At 40.7% G+C, this 22,047-nt stretch overlaps 1 protein-coding gene across 2 annotated transcripts; it reads right to left on the minus strand.

Annotated features, from left to right (window-relative positions):
- Nucleotides 1-14,081: 14,081 nt before the first annotated feature.
- Nucleotides 14,082-21,949, minus strand: POLR1F (RNA polymerase I subunit F). Of its 2 annotated transcripts, XR_011556727.1 has the most exons (5): nucleotides 21,592-21,949; nucleotides 17,843-17,984; nucleotides 15,361-15,569; nucleotides 14,527-14,947; nucleotides 14,082-14,274 (listed from the first exon to the last, which is right to left on the minus strand). XR_011556727.1 is itself a non-coding variant. In XM_070726259.1 (4 exons), the coding sequence occupies exons 1-4, from the start codon at nucleotides 21,864-21,866 to the stop codon at nucleotides 14,608-14,610; spliced, it is 966 nt and encodes a 321-aa protein (XP_070582360.1). In that variant the 5' UTR covers nucleotides 21,867-21,949; the 3' UTR covers nucleotides 14,082-14,607. The 2 variants fall into 2 exon arrangements, 1 of the variants encoding a protein (XP_070582360.1); XM_070726259.1 differs by having other exon boundaries at nucleotides 14,082-14,947.
- Nucleotides 21,950-22,047: the final 98 nt, after the last annotated feature.

Here is a 22,047-nt window from a genome sequence, read left to right on the forward strand (position 1 = left end):
AATGAAGCCAGTAAACAGAAAACTAGGGTCCGTCATGCTCTCTGCTGCTCATAATTTTTTTCAAATATTGCTACAAAATATTATTTATTGAAGTGATTATGAAGTCATACAGATATTTGTAGAACTTTAAAAAAAAGTTTAGTGCCTACCTCCCATTGTTTGGAACTATGCCCATCTGTTTCCTCATTCTAGGACAGTGATGGCGAACCTATAGCACATGTGCCACAGATGGCATGCAGAGCTATATCTGCTGGCACACAAGTTTTGTCCTAGCTCAGCTCTAGAATGCATGTGTGCCAACCATCTGATTTTTGGCTTGCGCAGAGGTTCTGGGAGGGCTTTTTTTGTTTCCAGGGGACCTCCAGGTGACAGCAGAGGGCATTTTTGGAGCTTGGGGAGGGCGAAAAATGGGCCAATCAGGCTCACCAGACGTCAGGAAATGGGCTGTTTACGGCCTCCAGAGGGCTTCCGGGGGGGTGGGGACAGAACATTATCATCCTCCCCAGATATTGAATTATGGGTGTGGGGACTTGCACATGTGCAATAGTGCACGCACGCATGTGCTTTCAGCATCCAATGAAAAAAATGTTCACCATCATTATTCTAGGAAAATAACAAACTTGATCAGCATAGAACCTGTGAAAAGGACTCATTTTTGATAGGTAATCCTCAAAAAGAAAGTAATTCTCAAAGAATGGTCCCAAAATTCAGAATGTTTCTTTTCCTGTTCTTATCCTATATAAAACCCTATTTACATTCTATATTTTCCTCTTTAGAATTATGCAGTAAACATTTTGGTAATTTTAAAAACAGATTTCATAGCTGTAAAGAAAATTAAAGCTAGAAGTTTATGCATGTTTACTGAGATTAAGTATAAATCTATTTCACTAATTGGGAATTAATTCTTGATAAAGATGAGCAGAACAATATACTGTACTGTATCTTTTTTCTGTAACAAGTAGAAACCTTAGTTATGACCAATACAGTACCTTAGTCATGACCAGTTAGTCATGGCCAGTAGATTAAGAACATTCAGTTCTGATGTTTAAAATATATGAATTTGATTAACTGGAGTGTTTAATTGTTGAAGAAATAGTCTTATTGTATAGGTAGGCTGGATGAGTGCAGTAGTTTCCTTTGTGCATGTGCAGGGCATTAGTGCTAAAAGATAGTGCTCATCCACCTGAGAACTATCATAGATCTGCTGTTAGGCCCCCTGTAATTTGCCTACTGAGCAAAAAGATTGATAGATGATGCTGTTAATATGAGTCTGCACTGTATCCTATATCTTGAATCTCCAAAGACCTATGCAAGGGTCTTCTTTGTAGACTTCAGCTCAGCATACAATTCCATCATTTCAGACATTCTTCTAACTAAACTAAACAAGCTAGTGGTATCTGAACACGCTTGTAAATGGATCATAAGCTTCCTAACAGACAGGAAATAGCAGGTAAAGCTAGGCAAAATCACATCAATTACCTGCTCAATTAGCACAGGAGCCCCCCAGGACTCTGTGCTCTCTTCTCTTCTCTCTGTGTACCAATGACTGCATCTAAAAAGATCCATCTGTTAAAACACTGAAGTTTTCAGATGATACAACAGTGATTGGTGCAAAATGCAATTGCGCGAGCAATTATGAGAGTACCAAGGTACACTCATATAACACCGATGTTCTGTGAGCTGTACTGGTTGCCGGTCAATCTCTGAACACAATTCAAGGTGTTGGTTATCACCTATAAAGGCCTACATGGCTTAGGACAAGATTACTTTGGGACCATCTTCTGCCGCATACCTCCAAGTGACCAGTAAGAACCCACAGGGTTGGCCTTCTCTGGGTCCTATCAGCCAAACAATATCATCTGGTGATGCCCGGGGGAGAGCTTTCTCAATGGCGGCCTTGATTCTATGGAACCAACTGCTTCTGGAAAGTCGTATTGTCCCCACCTTGCCAGCCTTCCACAAAGCTGTAAAGACTTGACTGTTCCAGTAGGCTTGGGACCATTGAATGAGGAATGTTAGTGTGAGTATGTATGTTTTAATTGGGGGTATTAATGAATGTTTTTATTGTTTTAGAATCTGTTTTTAATGTTTTAGAAATGATTTATATTTGCTGGAAGCCACCCAGAGTCCCTCGGGAGTTGGGCGGCATATAAATATGTTTAATGATGATAATAATAATAATAATAATAATAATAATAATAATAATAATAATAGGTCTCATTCGAGACAACAATGAATCTGCATACAGATGGGAGGTTGAACAACTAGCCTTGTAGTGCAACTAGAATAATCTTGAACTAAATACTGTACACTCAAAACAATAGAAATGCTGGTGGGTTTAGAAGAAAAGTTCCTATACTACCAGCTCTTACAATATTAGACAACACAACAGTAGAGTCCTTCAAGTTTCTATGTTCTAACATATCTCAAGACTTAAAATGGTCACCTAACATCAAGACAGCAAACCAAGAATGTTTTTTCTGTGCCAGCTCAGAAAGATCAAACTGCCAAAAGAGCTGCTGATTCAGTTCTACTGAGGAATTATTCAGTCATCTGCAACCAAACAAGACCAACAGACTTTAGAAGATAATCAAAACTGCAGAAAAAACAATTGCTACCAACCTGCCTTGCATTCAGGACCTGTATAGAGCACAAGTCAAAAAGAGGACTGTGAAAATATCTACAGACCCCTCACATCCTGGACATAAATTGTTTCAACTTCTACCCTCAAAAAGACGCTATATGGCATCGTACACCAAAACACCAAACATGACGACAGTTTTTTCTCAAATGCCATCATTCTGCTTAAGAACTAATCCCCACAACACTGTCAAATATTTTACTGAGACGTATTACTATTCTTCTTCTCTTCCTTACTAGTATCTATCTCTTCCCACTTATTACTATAATCATTTTGCTTGTATCTTTCAATTTATATTGTTTTATTTGTTTTCCAATGATTTGATAACTTGACTATCACTAAGTGTTTGTATCTTTTTATTCTTGATGCATGTATTTTATATACACTAAAGACAAATTCCTTATGTGTCCACTCATTTGGCCAATAAAGAATTGAATTCTATTCTATTCTATGCCATGCCACTCTTCTGTTCTGCTCTATTCTATTGATAGTGCATACCAAACCATGTCCCACTCCATCGCCACTGCCAATCCATGGAGTCAGAAAGATTGGGGACCAGTGTTATAAATTAATGTAATCAAAACTGATGAGTTGTGATTAAGGAAAGCTAATTGTTTTTTAAAATAATGTTCTTCATCTAGGCTCTAACAGGATACCATATTGATTCTTACAGTAAAAGCTTTCTCTCACCAAAGTAATATCATTTAATTTAGTCTTTTCAGTATGTAAGTGATAAGTTCTTACCGAATAAACATCTAAGTCACAAGTGTCAGACTTCTGCCAGGGTGGCCATGGCCTGCATATGACACATCCAGCCCTAGTTTGACACCCCTGGTCTAAGGGTTTAAATCAGTGGAACATATAGCAGTTCAATTTGGAACATGATCCTTGCCAAATTTCTCAATTTACTGTCTTCTTTTATTCAAGTTTTGGACCAGGATTTAAATAGTAATACAGTGATCCCCTGGTTATTGCGTTCCCGACCATTGCGAACAGGCTAATTTGCAATTTTTGAACCCGGAAGTCAAAACACCATCTGCGCATGCGTGCCCTTTTTTTCTATGGGCACGCATGCGTAGATGGCGCCGGGCAGATCAGCTGCTGGGCGGCTTCCCTAGGTCTTCCCCCTCTTGGCGGGCATCAGCGAGGAGTTTCCCCACCGCCCACGCAAACTCCTCGCTGCTGCCGCTTCGCTCGGGCCGCTTCCCAGCTGAGTACTCAGCTGGGAAGCGGCCCGAGCGAACGGCTTGTCCGCAGCCTGCCCACGCCGTTCGCTCCCCCTCTTGCTGGCGGGAGGGCGAGAAGCCCTCCCCAGCACCTGCTCGCCCGCCCTTCGCCGCTCGCCCGCCCTTCGCCCGGCAACCCGCCGCTCACCCGGGTTCGGTGGGGGGTGCTGGCAAGCCGCCCATGCCGGCGGCGACGTTTTAAAACAGCCGCGCGGCTTTCCAATGAGTCCCGAAGACAAACGCGGAAGTTTGACGTTTGTCTTCGGGACTCATTGGAAAGCCGCGCGGCTGTTTTAAAACGTCGCCGCCGGCATGGGCGGCTTCCTAGCAGCCCCCCAAACCCAGGTTGGGGGTCCGGGGGGGTGCTGGCAAGCCGCCCATGCCGGCGGCAACGTTTTAAAACAGGAACCCCAATCTTCGGCTCCTCGCTAGCGCTGCGGGAGTAAAAACACCATCTGCGCATGCGCAGATGGTGTTTTTACTTCCGCAGCGCTACTTCGCGAAAACCCGATCATTGCTAGGGGTCCTGGAACGGAACCCTCGCAATGATCGGGGGATCACTGTACTAACAACTTTGGCAAGTCTTTATTTCCTATTTGTTGTCTGCAGCATTCCAGTATTGCTTATAATTATCTCTCGATCTTGTTTTTAACCTATTATATTCAGGTAATTTACAGATATAATCATGTCTCTTCTGAATTTGTGTTCTAAGTTATTTGTGATGATGGGTGGATTAGGAAGATAATTTGAAAATAAGAAAAAATATCTGACTGTCCACCATTGCTGATATAGAAGGGAAAAAAGGCCTTGGAGGATTTTCCACTTGGGATTCAATGGAATGTGCAGTTAGCAATGCCGCGCCATTGAACACAGAGGTTATATAGTAACCCCGATTATATAGTAAGGGAGGTAAAAGCTGGATTTCTGTACATTTCCACTGAGATTGCCAGGTATTTTCCCCCTTTAATCACAAATCCACCTTACACTGTGGAAAGGATCTTTATTCATTTAAAAGACATTTATTTCACATTAACACCAACCCTCAGTTGAGTTGCCACGTTTCAGTCATCAATTTTACGTGGAACTGAGAACTCGTAATTTCTTTTTTTCCACAGTGGACTATAATCTCACAGTTACAGTTGAAGATGATATATAGTTCATTCAAGTGTTTTCACAGAGCTTTACATCCAACTGATTGGATTCTGCTCACTCTGAATTTTTAAACCCATGGTAACAATAAAAATATAAACTTTGGGTCATTTTAGATGGCAGCCAACAGCATTCCTTTGGCAGGAAAATGTCTACATTGCATATTTAATATTTTAATGCACAAATCAAGCCTCTAACTTTGGCTTGTGAGCACCCTGTGTTGACAATGTGAAGTAACAGACTAAAGTTGTTGTTCATCTTATTCAGCGGAGCATTTTTAAGTGCAAAACAGAGCACTTAATATTTATCCTATAGAAAGTATCTATCGTTAGACTTTTTAAAGATTTTTTTATCCTTATATTAATTTTATAAATAGTGTTCCCTTGATTTTCACGGGTTCGAACTTCACGAATAGCTTATACCACGGTTTTTAAAAAAATATTAATTAAAACATACTTTGTGGGTTTTTTTCTATACCATGGTTTTTTCCACCCGATGATTTCATACGCCATCGCCAAACTTTCATCTGCCATTGCTGATTGGCTGAGATCTCGGCCAATCAGCGTTGTTATCACAAAAATTTCACCCATCATTGCTGATGGCCCGAAATCTCTGCCAATCAGCGGTGTTATCCCAGCATGCATTAGTACTTTTACTATTAACACTTATTAGAAGACATGCCCAAGATGCCTCCTAAACATTCTATGCGGAGTGGAGGCAGCGACAGTAAAAAGAGTAGGAAGATGCTGACGATTAAACAGAAGACTGAACTGTTAGATATGCTAAAAGGGGGGCGCTCATATGCGGAAGTTGGGTGGCATTATGGAATAAACGAATCGAGTGTGAGATACATTTGAAAGAATGAAAAGAAGACAAACAGCTGTGATCACATTCAACAAGGAAGCAAAAAGGATGGTGACGCCTAGAAATAAACGGCTTATGCAATTGGAAGCTGCTTTGTCCGTGTGAGTACAAGACTGCTGCAAGAAGAGCATTGCATTGGATACCATGGCATTGCATTGCACTGAATCGTGTCTGAAGAACATTCAGAATGCCTTAACGGATATGAAGACACAGACAATGAATGACTGCTGGAAGAAGTTGTGGCCAGAAGTGGTGCACGATTACAAGGGATTCGCTCCCGAAGAAATTCAACATGCTGCAGTCCAGAAATTTGTGAAACTGGCACAGTTATTGGATGGAGAAGGCTTCAGTGACATGACATCCGATTAAGTCAATGGTTTGCTTGATGAGCATGGCCTACCGCTGACAGACAAAGATCTGGAGAAGCTGACCAAATCAGCGAGTGAAGAAGAGGAAGATGTGGAAGCTGAACAAACTGAGGAAGAAGAGGTTGGCCTAACGCTTGAACAGCTTGCAGAAGTGCACAGAAACACTGCACATCTCCAACAGATTGTGGAACTTTGGGATCCCAACATGACTCGCTCTATACAATTTAAGGCCTCCCTTGACAACATCGTTGCACCATATAGAGCCATGTTAGCCCAGAAAAATAAACTGCACCAACAACTACCCATAACTATGTTCATCATGAAAACCAAGAGGGCTGTCACGCCATCACCTTCAGCGTCCATTGCAGAAGTGCCTGATGAAGTGGTGATTGAAGAAGATCCTTAGTTATGTTAATAATTTTTGCAAATAAATAACAAAAAAAAAATTATTGTTAATAAATAATTATGTCTATAAATATCAGGATCATTAAGTGTCTTATTCAATGGTGAGTACCAGTAATAATGGTGAATAAATGGTTGTTAAGGGAATGGGAAATGGTAATTTAGGAGTTTAAAGTCTTAAGGGATGTCTTGTTATACTGTCCATAGCCAAAAATGGTGTATTTACTTCATCTCTACTTCGCGGAAATTCGACTTTTGCGGGGGGTCTCGGAACGCATCCCTCACGAAAATTGAGGGAACACTGTAACTCAAAACAGTGAAAATACCTAATACTTTTTCCTCCTATTTTTCATACAACAATCCTATATAGTGATTTGAGCTAATAATGAGTGACTAGCCCAGTCACCTAGCTGGCATGATTGATAAGTCTATCCTCCTTTTCTTAAGTTTTTAAGCCAGTTATCAATATAACATTATAACATACAAAGGGTGGACAAAGAAATGGAAACACTTGACTTTTTGTGATCATGTTTGAACATGTTCAAATCAATCAAAACTTGGCATATTTTAATGTTTTTCTTAAAATTCTGTTATTTGATACGTTTTTTTAAACTACCTTTTTTAAACAGAAATTTAAGGAAATTGGTTATAACCTTCTAGAAATGGCAGACCTCTCAGACTTTCAAAGAGGCCAAATTGGTGCTCGAATGGCAGGCGCTAGTGTAACAGAAAGTGCCCGAATGTTTGGCATTTCAAGAGGTAATGTCTCAAAAGTAATGACTGCTTTTGAAAGAGAAGGGAAAACGTCCTCAGCCAAGCACAGGTCTGGTCGAAAGTCGAAGTTGTCTGAGAGAGACCGTCGGACTCTAAAGAGAATTGTTGGAGCAGATTGCAAGACCGCAGCTCCTAAAATCACGCAGAACTCAATAGACATGTACAGAACCCAGTTTCCACAAAAACTGTTCGAAGGGAGCTTCACAAATCTGGATTCCACGGAAGAGCTGCAATTAGAAAACGTCCGCTCTCAAAGACAAATGTTTCAAAGCTTTAGAGTGGTGTAGAAACCACCAGAAATGGTTCCTTGAGCACTGGCAAAATGTGATTTTCTCCGATGAATCATTGTTTACCCTTTTTCTGACCTCTGTCCGTGTTTACGTATGGGGATAGCCAAAATAATCATTTCATCCAGACAGCCTTCTCCCAACCACCAAACATGGCGAGGGTTCAGTGATGATCTGGGGTGCTATTTCTTGGAAATCTGCCGGGCCAATGATTTCCCTTCATGGAAGAATGAACAGCAATCACTATTTAGGAATTTTGGCCAACCAAATTCATCCTATGGTTCAAGAACTGTTTCTAGAGGGGGATGCCATCTTTCAAGATAATGCACCAATCCATAGAGCAAGAATTGTTAAATGGCACGAGGAACATTCTAATGAAGTTCAGCATCTCATCTGGCCACCACAATCACCAGACCTCAACATGATTGAGCATTTATGGTTGATTTTAGAGATTCAAGTAAGAAGTCAATTTCCACTACTATCATCTCTAAAAGAACTGGTGGGTGCTTTAACTGAAGAATGGGCTACAATTCCTTTGGAAATAATTCACAATTTGTATGAATCAATACCATGTAGAATTGAGGCTGTATTTGCCGCAAAAGGTGGACCAACACCATATTAAAAGATATTTTGATGATTTTTCAAGGTGTTTCCGTTTTTTTGTCCACCCCTATACATTAATCTGACCTACTTATCCGTAGACCTTCCTTCCTTAGACTGGAAGGAGGGAATTTCCCTGTCTTTATACAGTGAATATCTTACATTATTTTATATATATTCACCACTAGAAGATAGTATATATCAATGCTCAAAACACAATAATTTGTGAGTCTGCTACCACCCATTTATTTGTTTCCTGGGCTCTCCATGACATTCTCGTGTCTTCTCCAATACCAATTTCAAAAGCATCAATATTATTTCCATCCTGCTTCTTCAAAACCCAACTTCCTTTTCACAGGGGAAAAAAACATTGCTTGCTCAAACCTGATATGGTACATAATCATCAGTCAATGATAAAAGTTTGAACTGTACAGCTGAATTGATCACTGTGTATACTTTGAAGAATCTCAGAGGACAAAACTGGTTGCATATTGTCTCCTAAAAGTTACCTCAAAGAAGTGAATTCTTTTACACTTTTGTATTAAAATGATACAAAAACACAATATCCACAGTACAAGTATTCCTATACAGTGATCCCCCGGTTATTGCGTCCCCAACCATTGCGAACAGGGTAATTTGCGAATTTTGAACCCGGAAGTCAAAATACCATCTACGCATGCGTGCCCTTTTTTCTATGGGCAGATCAGCTGCTGGGCCTTACCCCTCTTGCTGGCATCAGCGAGGAGTTTCCCTACCGCCCACGCAAACTCCTCGCTGCCGCTCGCCCACCCACGCCGTTCGCTCCCCCTCTTGCTGGCGGGAGGGCGAGAAGCCCTCCCCAGCACCCGCTCGCCCGCCCTTCGCTGCTCGCCCGCCCTTCGCTGCTCGCCCGCCCTTCGCCCTGGCCACTTCTTCCCAGCGGAGAAATTCCAGCCCCCACCTGGTCCCGCCCGATCCTCCTCCCTGAGGCAGCTCGCCCTCCCATGGCCGCTTCCTCCACCCTCCATCGCAAGCCCTCGCCACCGCAGCCACCGCGCGCTGCGATCTTCAAGCCCGGCTCCTTTCGGCCCAGCATCCCGGGCCAAGTAGCTGCCTTCCGTGACTGAGCCTGGCTCGCCCGGAAGATCGTAGCGCGCGTTGGCTGCAGCGGCGAGGGAAGCCAAGCCGGCAGCAATGTCGCCGCCGCTGCAGCCAACGCGCGCTACGATCTTCCGGGCGAGCCAGGCTCAGTCACGGAAGGCAGCCGCTTGGCCCGGGATGCTGGGCCGAGAGGAGCCGGGCTTGATCCGCTGAGCCTGGCTGGCCCGGAAGATCGTAGCGCGCGTTGGCTGCAGCGGCGGTGACATTGCTGCCGGCTTGGCTTCCCTCGCCGCTGCAGCCAACGCGCGCTACGATCTTCCGGGCCAGCCAGGCTCAGCGGATCAAGCCCGGCTCCTCTCGGCCCAGCATCCCGGGCCAAGTGGCTGCCTTCCGTCACTGAGCCTGGCTCGCCCGGAAGATCGTAGCGCACGTTGGCTGCGCTGGCGAGGGAAGCCAAGCAGGCGCGCCGTTCTCCGCTGACTCCTAAAGCGGGGAAGTTCGCCAGGAGTCAGCGGAGAACGGCGCAACTGTTTTAAAACGATCGGAGCTTTCCAATGAGTCCCGAAGACAAACGGCAAACTTCCGCGTTTGTCTTCGGGACTCATTGGAAAGCCGCGCGGGTGTTTTAAAACATCCCCGCCGACATGGGGGGCTTGCTAGCACCCCCCCAAACCCGGGTTGGGGGTTCGGGGGGGTGCTAGCGAGGCCCCCATGTCGGCGGCCGCGCTGCCCCCCAATCTTCGGCTCCTCGCTAGCGCTGCGGAAGTTAAAAACACCATCTGCACATGCGCAGATGGTGTTTTTACTTCCGCAGCACTACTTCGCGAAAACCCGCTCGTTGCGGGGGGTCCTGGAACGGAACCCTCGCAACGAGCGGGGGATCACTGTATATGATTTATACTATAGTTCATAGTATTTTTAAGTTCTTGGTGCAAGTACTCCAAAGTGGCTATCTAACATTTAATGAAATGTTGTCCACTTTCTTTCAAGATGTTACGTTCTACTATTTAAACATTTTGTAGGAAAGATTACCCAACTTTTAAGATATTTTTTTTAAACCCATTGATTAAAGTCCTGACTTCAAAGACTGTAAAAAATGTATAGATTCATTTGTGTGATTTGTAAAACCATTAAAAATTGTATTGTCATCCTCAATTATCTTTCCTCAGAAGAATCTCAATCCCTTCCATCTTTCATTACAAAAATAGGTGGTGATTTCTGTTATTATGAATCATTTTCAAATGTTTTTGTAATAATAAATACTTTTAAAAGACTACTAATTCTTTACAAACTTGTGGCCGTATTAGAAATTTGAAACATTGTGAGCATTTTCATAAAATAGCAATTGAAATGGCATGACTATCAAAGAACATTTTTTGTAGTAATGGAAACTTTTAAAAAAGGTCCATGGATACAATCTTAAACTCTTTTTATTTTTAAATAAAGCTAATGGATCTATTTGAGCCCCAAACCATCCTTGTATATAAAGATGATACTGGAATTTTGTTTGCAATATGCCAATTTACTTGGTTATTTATTCATAGGATGGTGAGAGAATGTAGTGGCATCCAGGTAAGTTCAAAAACACCAAATTAGAAATGCCAAGTCTCACTTCTAATTATATATTTACATCTATAATTAGGGATCAATTTCTCCTTCACTATGTTGGCATAAAATAGTCTTGAAAGTTACGGTGATTTTAACACAGCTGGAGAAGACTCCTATAAGGAGATCAAACTAGTCAGTCCTAGAGAAAATTGACCCTGACTGTTCTTTAGAAAGCCAGATCCTGAAGATGAAGCTCTTTGGCCACCTGCTGAGAAGGATGGACTTACTGGAGAAGAACCTAATGCTGGGAAAGATTGAGGGCAAAAGGAGGTGACAGAGAATGAGGTGGCTGGATGGATGGACTCACTGAAGCAATAGACTTAAATGGATTCCAGAGGATGGTAGAGAACAGGAAGGCCTGGAGAAATGTTGTTCAAGGGGTCGCAATGGGTGGGACACGACTTCGCAGCTTACAACAACAACAAATAAGTTCTCATGTAGTAATTTTTCAGGAAGATACTTTAATATCACTCTGAAAACAAATATTTAAAAGTAAATATATAACTCAGAGAAAAAACTTAATTTAGGATTTGGACTTTTCCCCAAAAACGTTAATCCATTTAAAAAATAAAGAATAATCTATACATGATATATATATATATGTATGTAGATGTATATACGTATGTAGATATATGTATGTAGATTGTTCTGAGTGTCTATGCAAAGTTTCGGTGAAATCACATTCACCATCATCAGGCTGAAGTTGTAAGCTTCGTGCTGCTGTACATATAGTTTGTTTGCAACTGCCATTTTTTCCTTATAAATAATGGTGGGGTGGAGATTTGGTTTGAATGTAGCAAATAGACTGGGTGGCTATGTTTTAATGATTTGATTGGTTGGTGGAATCACATTTAGTTTAAGGATTGACATGGTGATGATTATGATATGGTTTTTTGTTTAGGGCTGGTTTCCAAATTTCTGGTAGGCGGGACGTGTCATCACGTTTATTCATACTGAGGGGGTGTTTTTCTATCTCTATGGCTTCCATGATTATTCTTTTATATACGTGTTCTGTCTTGGAAAGTAATTTAGTTTTTTCGAAGTCAATTTCATGTCCTGTTTTTTTAATGTGCTGGAAAAGGGAGGAAGTTTTTTCTTCTTTTTTGAATGCATTTTTATGTTCTTCAATGCGTGCGTTTATTCTTCGATTAGTTCGTCCAATGTATGTGGCTGCACACGTTTTGCATAGTATTTTCATAGATTCCTTGGTTTTCGAGTTGGATTTTGTCTTTTGGGTTTCTTAGGATATTGGATATTTTCTGGTTAGTGACAAATGAAGTTTTGATATTATGTTTGTGGAGAATTTTACTAATTTTGTCTGTGGTGCCCTTAATGTAAGGGAGGAGGGTGATACCATTATTCTGTTCTTTGTCTTGATTTTTGGGGATGTCTCTTTTTTGATTAGGTTTGTAATTGTTTTTCTTTCAAATCCATTAGAAATTAATACATCTTTGAGTTTGTTCAATTCAGTTTTTAAGTGGCCATGGTCAGCTAGGCGTTTGGTTCTGGTGATGAGATTTTTGGCTACTGAGGTGATCTGTGCAGAGTGGTGGTGAGAGTGTGCATTTAAATAACGGTTGGTGTGTGTTTTCTTTTGGTAGATGGTGTGTCCTAGGGTGCCATTGGGTTTTTTATAGATTAGGACATCCAGAAAGGGAAGTTGATCATTGGCTTCTGTTTCCATAGTGAATTGTATTTTGGTGTGTAGGCTATTGAGATGTGTGAGGAAATTGTCCAGCTTTTCTTTCCCATGTGGCCAAATTACAAAAGAGTAATCTACATATCTCAGCCAAAGTTTGGGTTTTTGTTTAGATTTCTCCAAGGCATTGTTTTCAAAATGTTCCATGTAGAGGTTTGCGATGACAGGTGAGAGGGGTGATCCCATGGGAGCTCCTTCTATTTGTTTATATCTTTGTTCGTTATAGATGAAGTATGTATTTGTTAAAAAGTGGTTGATCAGATCTAAGATATACTTGGGGGGGGGCTTGTATTTGTTTTGGATAGCTGTTAAGGCTTCTTTAATTGGTATTTGGGTGAAAAGGAATACGACATCGAAACTCACAAGTAGGTCACTGGGTTGTAGGTTTTGTTTTTTAATTATTTCTATAAAGTGGAATGAGTTTTGTACATATGAGGTGATAGTTTCTATATAGGGCTGAAGATATTTGGCTAAAAATTTGGTGAGATTTTGCAGAGGTGAGCCTATGGAGCTGACTATTGGCCTGAGAGGTATTCCTTCTTTATGTATTTTTTTGGGAGGCCATAGAGTTTTGGACATATGGAAGATTTTTCTCTGGGGATGATTCTTTGTTGGATCTCTTCACTGATGAGAGAGGCTTTTATTTTGTATTTGGTGGTTTTTTCTAGGTAGGTGGTAGGATCTGTGTTTAGACGTTTGTAGGCAGGCATTGCAGAACATAAAAATGCAGTCAAAAAAGAAGAAAAAACTTCCTCCCTTTTCCAGCACATTAAAAAAACAGGACATGAAATTGACTTCAAAAAAACTAAATTACTTTCCAAAACAGAACACATATATAAAAGAATAATCATGGAAGCCATAGAGTCCGTGGAGAGGGGCGGCATACAAATCTAAATAATAAATAAATAAAATAAAATAAATAAATAGAAAAACACCCCCTCAGTATGAATAAACGTGAGGACACATCCCGCCTACCAGAAATTTAGAAACCAGCCCTAAACAAAAAAACATATCATAATCATCACCATGTCAATCCTTCAACTAAATGTGATTCCATCAACCAATCAAATCATTAAAACATAGCCACCCAATCTATTTGCTACATTCAAACCAAATCTCCACCCCCACCACTATTTATAAGGAACAAATGGCAGTTGCAAACAAACTATATTTACAGCAGCACGAAGCTTACAACTTAAGCCTGATGATGGTGAATGTGATTTCACCGAAACGTCGCATAGACATGCAAAATATTACATGGGCCAAAACCTGAACTCAGAACAATCTACATACATATACCCGTGAAAATCTACAAAAACACACACACACACACACACACACATATATACATACTGCTAGTTAAAGGCTAGACAATAGCATAAATTTCTTTTCTCATATTATTTATTTTTTTAGGCATTATTAAAGTCCAGCATCTACAATAGAATTCTTCAGACATCAACTGCTATGAAATAAAAATGTCAAAATATTACTGACAGAAGAGTTCTGAATACAGGCACGCAGCGGTGGACTACTAGCCGGCACGCTAAATTGCACTCGCCGCAGTGGCTCGTAAGTGCTTGCGGGGCCAGCGCGATTTTGCTTCTGCACCTGTTGAGGTAGCAAAATGGAGCCGCAGGTGCGCCCGTGCTTCAGCAAGTTTTTTTGCTTCCACGCATGCCAAATCACGGGCGCACCTTATTTATTTACTTACTTATTAGATTTCTATGCCGCCCTTCTGAAAGCATCTCAACTGCAGCTCCATGCGTGATTTTTCTACTTCCACAGGAGCAGAAGCAAAATCGTGCTGGCCCCGCAAGCCCTTAGGAGCCGCGGCGGTGAGCGCAATTTAGCGTTCCAGCTAGTGAGCCCAGCACTGCAGGTAAGGCACATTGGTATTATTCAGACATTTTCATTCTTTTTTCTTCTTTTTAGCTTTAGATTTTAACGAACCAGAGAGTCCATTTTCCTCCTCAAAAAGTTTTCTTTTCTTTTTCTTAGATTTGCCATGATCACTATGGTAACCACTGGAGTCACTGGCATGCATTCCCACCTCTGCTCCATCTTGCCCATTCTCTGTCTCAGGCTTATCATATATACCATCATCATCTTCATCATCACCGTTATGCATTTCTCTGTCTTCTATCCCAACACTTGATATATCAACTTCCATCTCCTCTGAGCCAGTATGCACATCACAATGTTTTTCATATTTTTTCTTGCATTTTTCCTTCAGCATCTCTTCTCCAAGGCTAAAAAATTTTTTAAAAATATTGAAAAAACAACTTTTACAAGACTAGTAAATACCTACAGTAATACAGAAGCAAAATTCAAAAATGATTCACGTCTGACTGTTTCGACTGTAATAGTATCTTCATATCTAGATTATTCTTTATTTTTTAAATGGATTATCCTGACATATCCTTTAAATGGAAGACAAAAGTGCTATCAATAAACAGACATTTTGGGACACAAACCATTATTATTATTATTATTTTCCACATTTATTTTTCAAATTCTGATAGATCTCACATATTTTTCCATTAAACTTTTCATAAATGAGATCTTAACATTTTTGTGGTATGATATATAATAAAAGAACCTTGCTTATCAAGCCTTACATTCTATAATCAAACTACTTTATCTTGTAAAAAATATGTATTACCTGTTTTTACACAGTTTCCCTCGAATGCAGAATACTCCAGCAGCGTCTGAATCAAAATGTAGCACCTTAAAAACCAGTTTAACACCTATTTGAAAACCAAAGGTTTTCCATTCTTCTATTGATATGTGATCTGGTTTGGGGATAGAAGCATTGAAACACTCATGAACTAGACAACCAATATGACTAGGTGCCACTTTATTAATTGTACCCTAGAGAAAGAAAGGAAAAAAAGAAATGTTAGTACCACATAGCGTTTTGGGAAATACTGTACTAAGTCAGTAATCAACACAAGTACATACCAAGTACAGTGATACCTTGTCTTATGAACTTAATTGGTTCCAGGATGAGGTTTGTAAGGTGAAAAGTTCGTAAGACGAAACAATGTTTCCCATAGGAATCAATGGAAAAGCGATCAATGCATGCAAGCCCAAAATTCACCCCTTTTGCCAGCCGAAGCGCCCGTTTTTGCGCTGCTGTGATTCCCCTGAGGCTTCGCTCCATGGAAAACCCCACCTCTAGACTTCCGCGTTTTTGCAATGCTGCAAGGGAATCTCAGCAGGGGAATCCCAGCATCTCAAAAACGGGTGCTTCGCTGGCAACGGAAGTCCGGAGGTGGGGTTTCACAATGAGGGGAGCCTTCGCCTGGCAATGGAAGTCCAGAGGCATTAAACCCCGGGTTCATATCTCGAAAAGTTCATATGATGAGGGGTTCATAAGATGAGGTATCACTGTATGTATCATACCTCGATACTTGACGTTAATAGGTTGAGAGGCATGATGGGAACTAAAAAATATGGGTGCCAAACAAACCAAATGACAAACCCTTTGTTTTGGCCATCCTCCTCTTCCTTTTGCAGCAACTTTATTAGCTTGGGCAACTTCCTGTCAGCTTTTTACAAATATCCCCATCTTATCTTGAAGCATGCAATAACTACAAATAGTGGGACAATACTTTCACATCAAAATGTGTTGTGTATCACACTGAATGAGTTTTGAAGCAGTCGAATATCAAGGTACCACCGTATATGGAACTAGGGTGCATTGTTATATATTTTGAATATTAATATACATAAACAATTTATTTTTAAGTTTTCAGGTTTCAACTGGTCCAATCTCTTTTCATCCCGAATTGGTCAGAATCTAGTTCTGCTTTTGCTCAGATGACTAATACTGCAGAAACTGTTTTTCTGTAACAGATCAACAATGGAATTAATTTTTACCAGCCAGAATGTTTCAAAAGTTATGAACAAGACCATTTGTTATTGTTCTAAAACATGTTAAGATATTTTCATATATTTTCATATAAAATAATTTTAGCCCATTATTCCTATAATTAACTAAAGAACCATACTTGAAAAAGATCAAGGATTGTAAATATTATTATAACCTGGAGTAGGCAAAGTTGGCTCTTCTATGACATGTGAAGTTCAACTCCCAGAATTCCTGAGATAGCATGATTGACTCCGGAATTCTGGGAGTTGAAATCCACAAGTCATAGAAGAGACAACTTTTTGCACCCCTGTTATAACCTAATAAATCACAAAATGTAAAATTTAAACATGCTTAGGTACAATGAATTATAATTAAAATTTCTTAAAGATTGTAATATAAAAATCTAAGATATTATTTATACCCAGAGTCTAAAGAGTTAGAGTGGCATAAGAGTAAAGGTACTGTCCTAGAAACCAGGTGACTAAATTCTTGATCTTCCTTAGACATGAAAGAAAACTAAAACATTATGGACGTCTCAGCTCAACTTACCCCACATGATTGTTGTTAAAGGGAAAATTAAGAATTAAAATGTGTGTACGTGCGGATGTGCATGCAGGGTCAAATAGTAACAACAGTAATAATTTACGGATTCGAGGGGGTGCTGGCAAGCCCCCCAGGCCGGCTGCGACCTTTTAAAACACCCGCGCCGCTTCGCAGCTGTCTCCTGAAGCCGAACGCGGAAGTTCGGCTTTGCCGTTCGGCTTCAGGAGATAGATGGGAAGCGGCGCGGCTCTTTTAAAAGGTCGCAGCCGGCCTGGGGGGCTTCCCAGCACCCCCCCGAACCCCGAACCCGGGTTCGGGGGGGTGCTGGGAAGCCCCCCCAGGCCGGCTGTCACCTTTTAAAACAGCCGCGCAGCTTCCCAGCAGTCGCCGAAAGCTGTTTTTTTGCGGGGGGTTTTTTGGTTGCACGGATTAATTGACTTTACATTGTTTCCTATGGGAAACAATGTTTCGTCTTACGAACCTTTCGTCTTACGAACCTCCTCCTTGCACCAATTAAGTTCGTATCATGAGGTATTACTGTATTTTTAATTATACCATGTATGCTTTACCATTTTCTTGACTGTATTGTAAACTGCTATTTACTGTTGATATCATTATTATGGCAGGATAAACCCAATAAGTAATTAAATAAGCAAATGAACTTACTATGTAAGTTGACATGAGAAGAACTGTACAAACAAAAGAACTGAGTTATGTATATACATACCACGAGTTTTTTCCCTGGTTTAGGCTGAAAGACAACAAAAGTAGCTTCTATATCCAGGTGGATGGCCCCAATGTCATCAATTATATCACCCAGTTCTTTAGTTATTTTAATATTATCATAAGCCACAGGAACTCCTTGAAAACTACAGGACAAAACAAATTAAATAAATCATTTAGCAATATAATCAGCATAAGTGTACCTAAGATTTAAAAGAAATTATTTATTGGTTGGTTGGTTGACTGTTTTCTATGCCACCCAACTCCCGAAGGACTCTGGATAACTTACAACAGGGTATACAATGCATTTTAAAACATGATAAAACATTAAGATAAAAATAATTAAAAATCATACATATCATATTTTCCAGTGTATAAGACACACCCTTTTCCTCTCTTAAAGAGGCTGATAATTAGGGTGTGTCTGAATGTAGCTTTTTTCCCAGCTCTAACTAGCTGGGAAGATTTTTCCCAGCTCTTACCTTGCAGGCTCTTTCATTGTTACCCTCTGTGAAGAATGTTTTCAAGCCCTAAGTCTTTGCAGGGTTTATTTCATTATTCTAACTTGCTCTGAGTAAGTTTCTTTCCAACCCTAATCAGGTGCTACCCAGCTCTTTCCAGCTTGCAAGCTCTTTCATTGTTGTTCTCTGCCAAGAATGCATTCCAAGCCCTGTCTTTATTTTTTTTATTCTATATTTGCTCCAAATGTTTCTTTCCAGCCCTAATCAGGTGCTAACAATGTTCCCAGCTTTTACCACCTTGCAAGCTCTTTCATTGTTACTCTCTGCCAAGAATGTATTCCAAACCCTATCTTTGTAGGGGGGGGGGGGTTCATTGCTTTACTTGCTCCAGATATTTCTTTCCAGCCCTAACCAGGTATACCGAAGCTCTTTCATTGTTACCCTCTGTGAAGAATGTTTTCCAAGCCCTAAGTCTTTGCAGGATTTGTTTCATTACTCTAACTTGCTCTGAGTAAGTTCCCAGTACTTACCTGCTTGCAAGCTCTTTCATTATTACTCTCTGCAAAGAAGAATGTTTTCCAAGTCCTAAATCTTTGCAGGTTTTTTTTTCATTGCTCCACTTGCTCAGACTGTTTCTTTCCAGGTGCTAATGATGTTCCCAGCTCTTTCATTGTTAATCTCTCAGAATACTGTTTTTAAAGCCCTTAACTAAGGTGTGTCTTATACTCCAAAAAAATATGGTACATATCATTCAAGGCTGGGCCTCGTAAAATTGTGAGATCAATGACCCCAACCCTGCCAGAAAATCCAGATCTTCAATGCTTTCCAGAAGATCAATAGAGTGGGGACAGTCTGGATCTCAGGGGGTAGTTGGTTCCAGAGAATCAGGGCAGCCACAGAGAAGATCCTTCTTCCCCTATTTAACTGATGGGACCTGGAGAATACCAGCTCTGTGGGATCCTATTAATATCCTCTTGCACTTTTTGCCAAAAGTTCTGCACTGCAAAAGTTCGGGCATTCCCAAAGCATACCCATGCCAACAAGTATTTTTAACATTCTGCTGGAAATATGCAAGTTGAATGGGTGTTTGATACCACTTATGTAATATTTTCCTTTTATTTATTACTTAGATTTGTATGCCGCCCCTCTCCGAAGACTTTTCATTTCCCTAACCCTTGTATTCTTAATTTTCCTTATATTTCCACTATATTTTTCATCTCTTGCACATCTACGTGTAATTCATTCTGCCACCATTTAGTCAATCCTTGGGTCACATACTCATCTGACTGCACTAACATCTTATATATATATTACTTGCTTGCGCCTTGGTACCCTCACTTTTTTCTCTTATTATTTTCTCTAACTCTATCTCATCCCTAAATAGTGCTTCTTTATTCTCCCTTTTATTGATATTTGCATATTGCATTTATTTGTAGCTATCTTCCCTTACCCAACCACCATTCTATACGATTTCTACTTGGCCTCCCATCCTTTTCATATAGCTGTTCTATCTTAATTATCCCTCTTCCCTTCAACTCTCCTATAACACTATTTAAATTTGTTTCATTATCTCTATTTATTACATATAACGATGACAGTTTTGATTTATATAATCCTATTTTCCCCTGAACTCCAACCCCCCAGAGACTCTCTGGAAGCCAAAAACACTCTTCCAGAGCCTCTGTGCAAGCCAAAAATCAGCTGGCCGGCACACACATGCACATTGGAGCTGAGCTAAGGCAACAGATCACATGCCAGCAGATATGGTTCCACGTGCTACCTGTGACACCCATTCCATAGGTTCGCCATTACTGTTCTATAACGTTTCAAGTCCGACCCCAAACCATTCACATTTAAAACCATTATAACACACTCACTCATAATATACAAAAATAACCCCTTTTCCCTCATCTTTTGCTCTTGGTTTACTTATTTCCCCCTTCCTCACCCCAATCACCCCCCCAAGTGCCTCCCCCCCCAAAGAGGACAAGAATTTCCCTTGTCCAATCATGAGGTACCTCTGCTAATTATGTTCCTAGTCACTGAGCTCCCCTTGCAACCACTTTTTAATGTATTTTGGAAAACAACCCCCTCCCACCCTGTTTCTGTATGTTTCACAGCAAGTACAAGGACAAAAATAGAAAATATAGAAATAAAAAATGGTATTTATCAAATCAATCTTTAATTGAGGAGGGTGGTATTTCTGAATTGTCTTCTGTATTATAAAGTAGCTTATAAAGCTGAAAAGGAACAGCAGGATGGGTAGCTCTATAACAAGCAGGAAGAGGGAGATTGTGATCCTGCTGTATAGAGCGCTGGTGAGACCACATTTATAATACTGTGTTCAGTTCTGGAGACCTCACCTACAAAAAGATATTGATAAAATTGAATGGGTCCGAAGACGGGCTACAAAAATGATGGAAGGTCTTAAGCATAAAACTTATCAGGAAAGACTTAATGAATTCAATCTGTATAGTCTGGAGGACAGAAGGGAAAGGAGGGACATGATCGAAACATTTAAATATGTTAAATGATTATTGACAAATGTATCTTTTTCTTTTATGTACGCTGAGAGTATATGCACCAAGGCAAATTTCTTGTGTGCCCAATCACACTTGGTCAATAGAATTCTATTCTATTCTATTCTAAAGGGTTAAATAAGGTTCAGAAGAGAAGTGTTTTTAATAGGAAAGTGAACACAAGTACAAGGAGGCAAAATCTGAGGTTAGTTGGAGAAAACATGAGAAATAATGTGAGAAAATATTATTTTACTGAAAGAGTAATAGATGCTTGGAACAAACTTCCAGCAGACGTGGTTGATAAATCCACAGTAACTTATTTTAAACATGCCTAGGATAAATATGTATCCATTCCAAGATAAAATACTGTACAGGAAATAGTATAAGGGCAGACTAGATGGACCATGAGGTCTTTTTCTGCCCTCAATCTTCTATGTTTCTCTATATGGAAGAGGCTTATCAAGAGGTTTTACTGAGAGGTATAAAACAGCCTACAAAGTTTATAATATAATAATATCCACGGCGGGGCAAGCGGAGAAGGGGTGTGCAATTGGTTAATTGCCTTGTGTGTGTGGGGGGGGGGGGGAGATTCAGGTTTCCCGAAATATACTTTGAAATAGGATCCCCGGAACCTGTAATTCAGTTTTAGAACGGGATAACAATAAGAAGAAAATTATGGAACAACCTCTAAAACAACTAGCTTTCTCACCAGTTTATCCTTTAGAGCCTGAAGTATAGAAATGAGTATTTTTACATACGACGATGGCACATACCTATCTGAGTAACGACGCAGTTCAGCATCTAACTGCGCGCAAATCCCCGTCCGCTTGCGATTCAGGAAGCGCGGCGGGAGCGCTACATGCCTCCGGTGCAGCACCACCACAAGGCAAGAGTAGCGGTTCTCCGCCAGTGTTCGCGCAGCCTCAAAAGAAGGCAGCTCGACGCAGGTGGGAAGGGGCGTCGGACCATTAGGCGCCGCCGTTGAGGTCACAACAGCCGCTGCAACCTCCGTCGCTCCCAAAGTCGAGCCGGCCTCCATCTCCGCCATGAAAAAAAATGGATCACTCTTATGTCCCAAGGCGCCCTCTTTCCTTGTTGTCACTTGGTGATGACGTCGTTACCATAAAGGAATTTGTGTGAGGGCTTTTTTTTTTTTTGGCTGGGACTAACCTATCAAATGGCTGAAAATAGAAAAGGAAACGGGGCTCTTCCATTTCCGGATGTGATTC

This window comes from Erythrolamprus reginae, chromosome Z, assembly GCF_031021105.1.
Source record: "Erythrolamprus reginae isolate rEryReg1 chromosome Z, rEryReg1.hap1, whole genome shotgun sequence".
Lineage (NCBI taxonomy): Eukaryota > Metazoa > Chordata > Lepidosauria > Squamata > Dipsadidae > Erythrolamprus > Erythrolamprus reginae.

What these genes read in the sequence shown, in the direction of transcription:
- POLR1F (XM_070726259.1), bottom strand. Translation starts at nt 21,866, where the DNA reads ATGGCGGAGATGGAGGCCGGCTCGACTTTGGGAGCGACGGAGGTTGCA. An exon ending in CTGCGTCGTTACTCAGATAG is followed by an intron (nt 17,985 to 21,591) that starts GTATGTGCCATC and finishes TTTGTCCTGTAG; the next exon opens with TTTTCAAGGAGTTCCTGTGG. An exon ending in GGGAAACTGTGTAAAAACAG is followed by an intron (nt 14,948 to 15,360) that starts GTAATACATATT and finishes AAAATTTTTTAG; the next exon opens with CCTTGGAGAAGAGATGCTGA.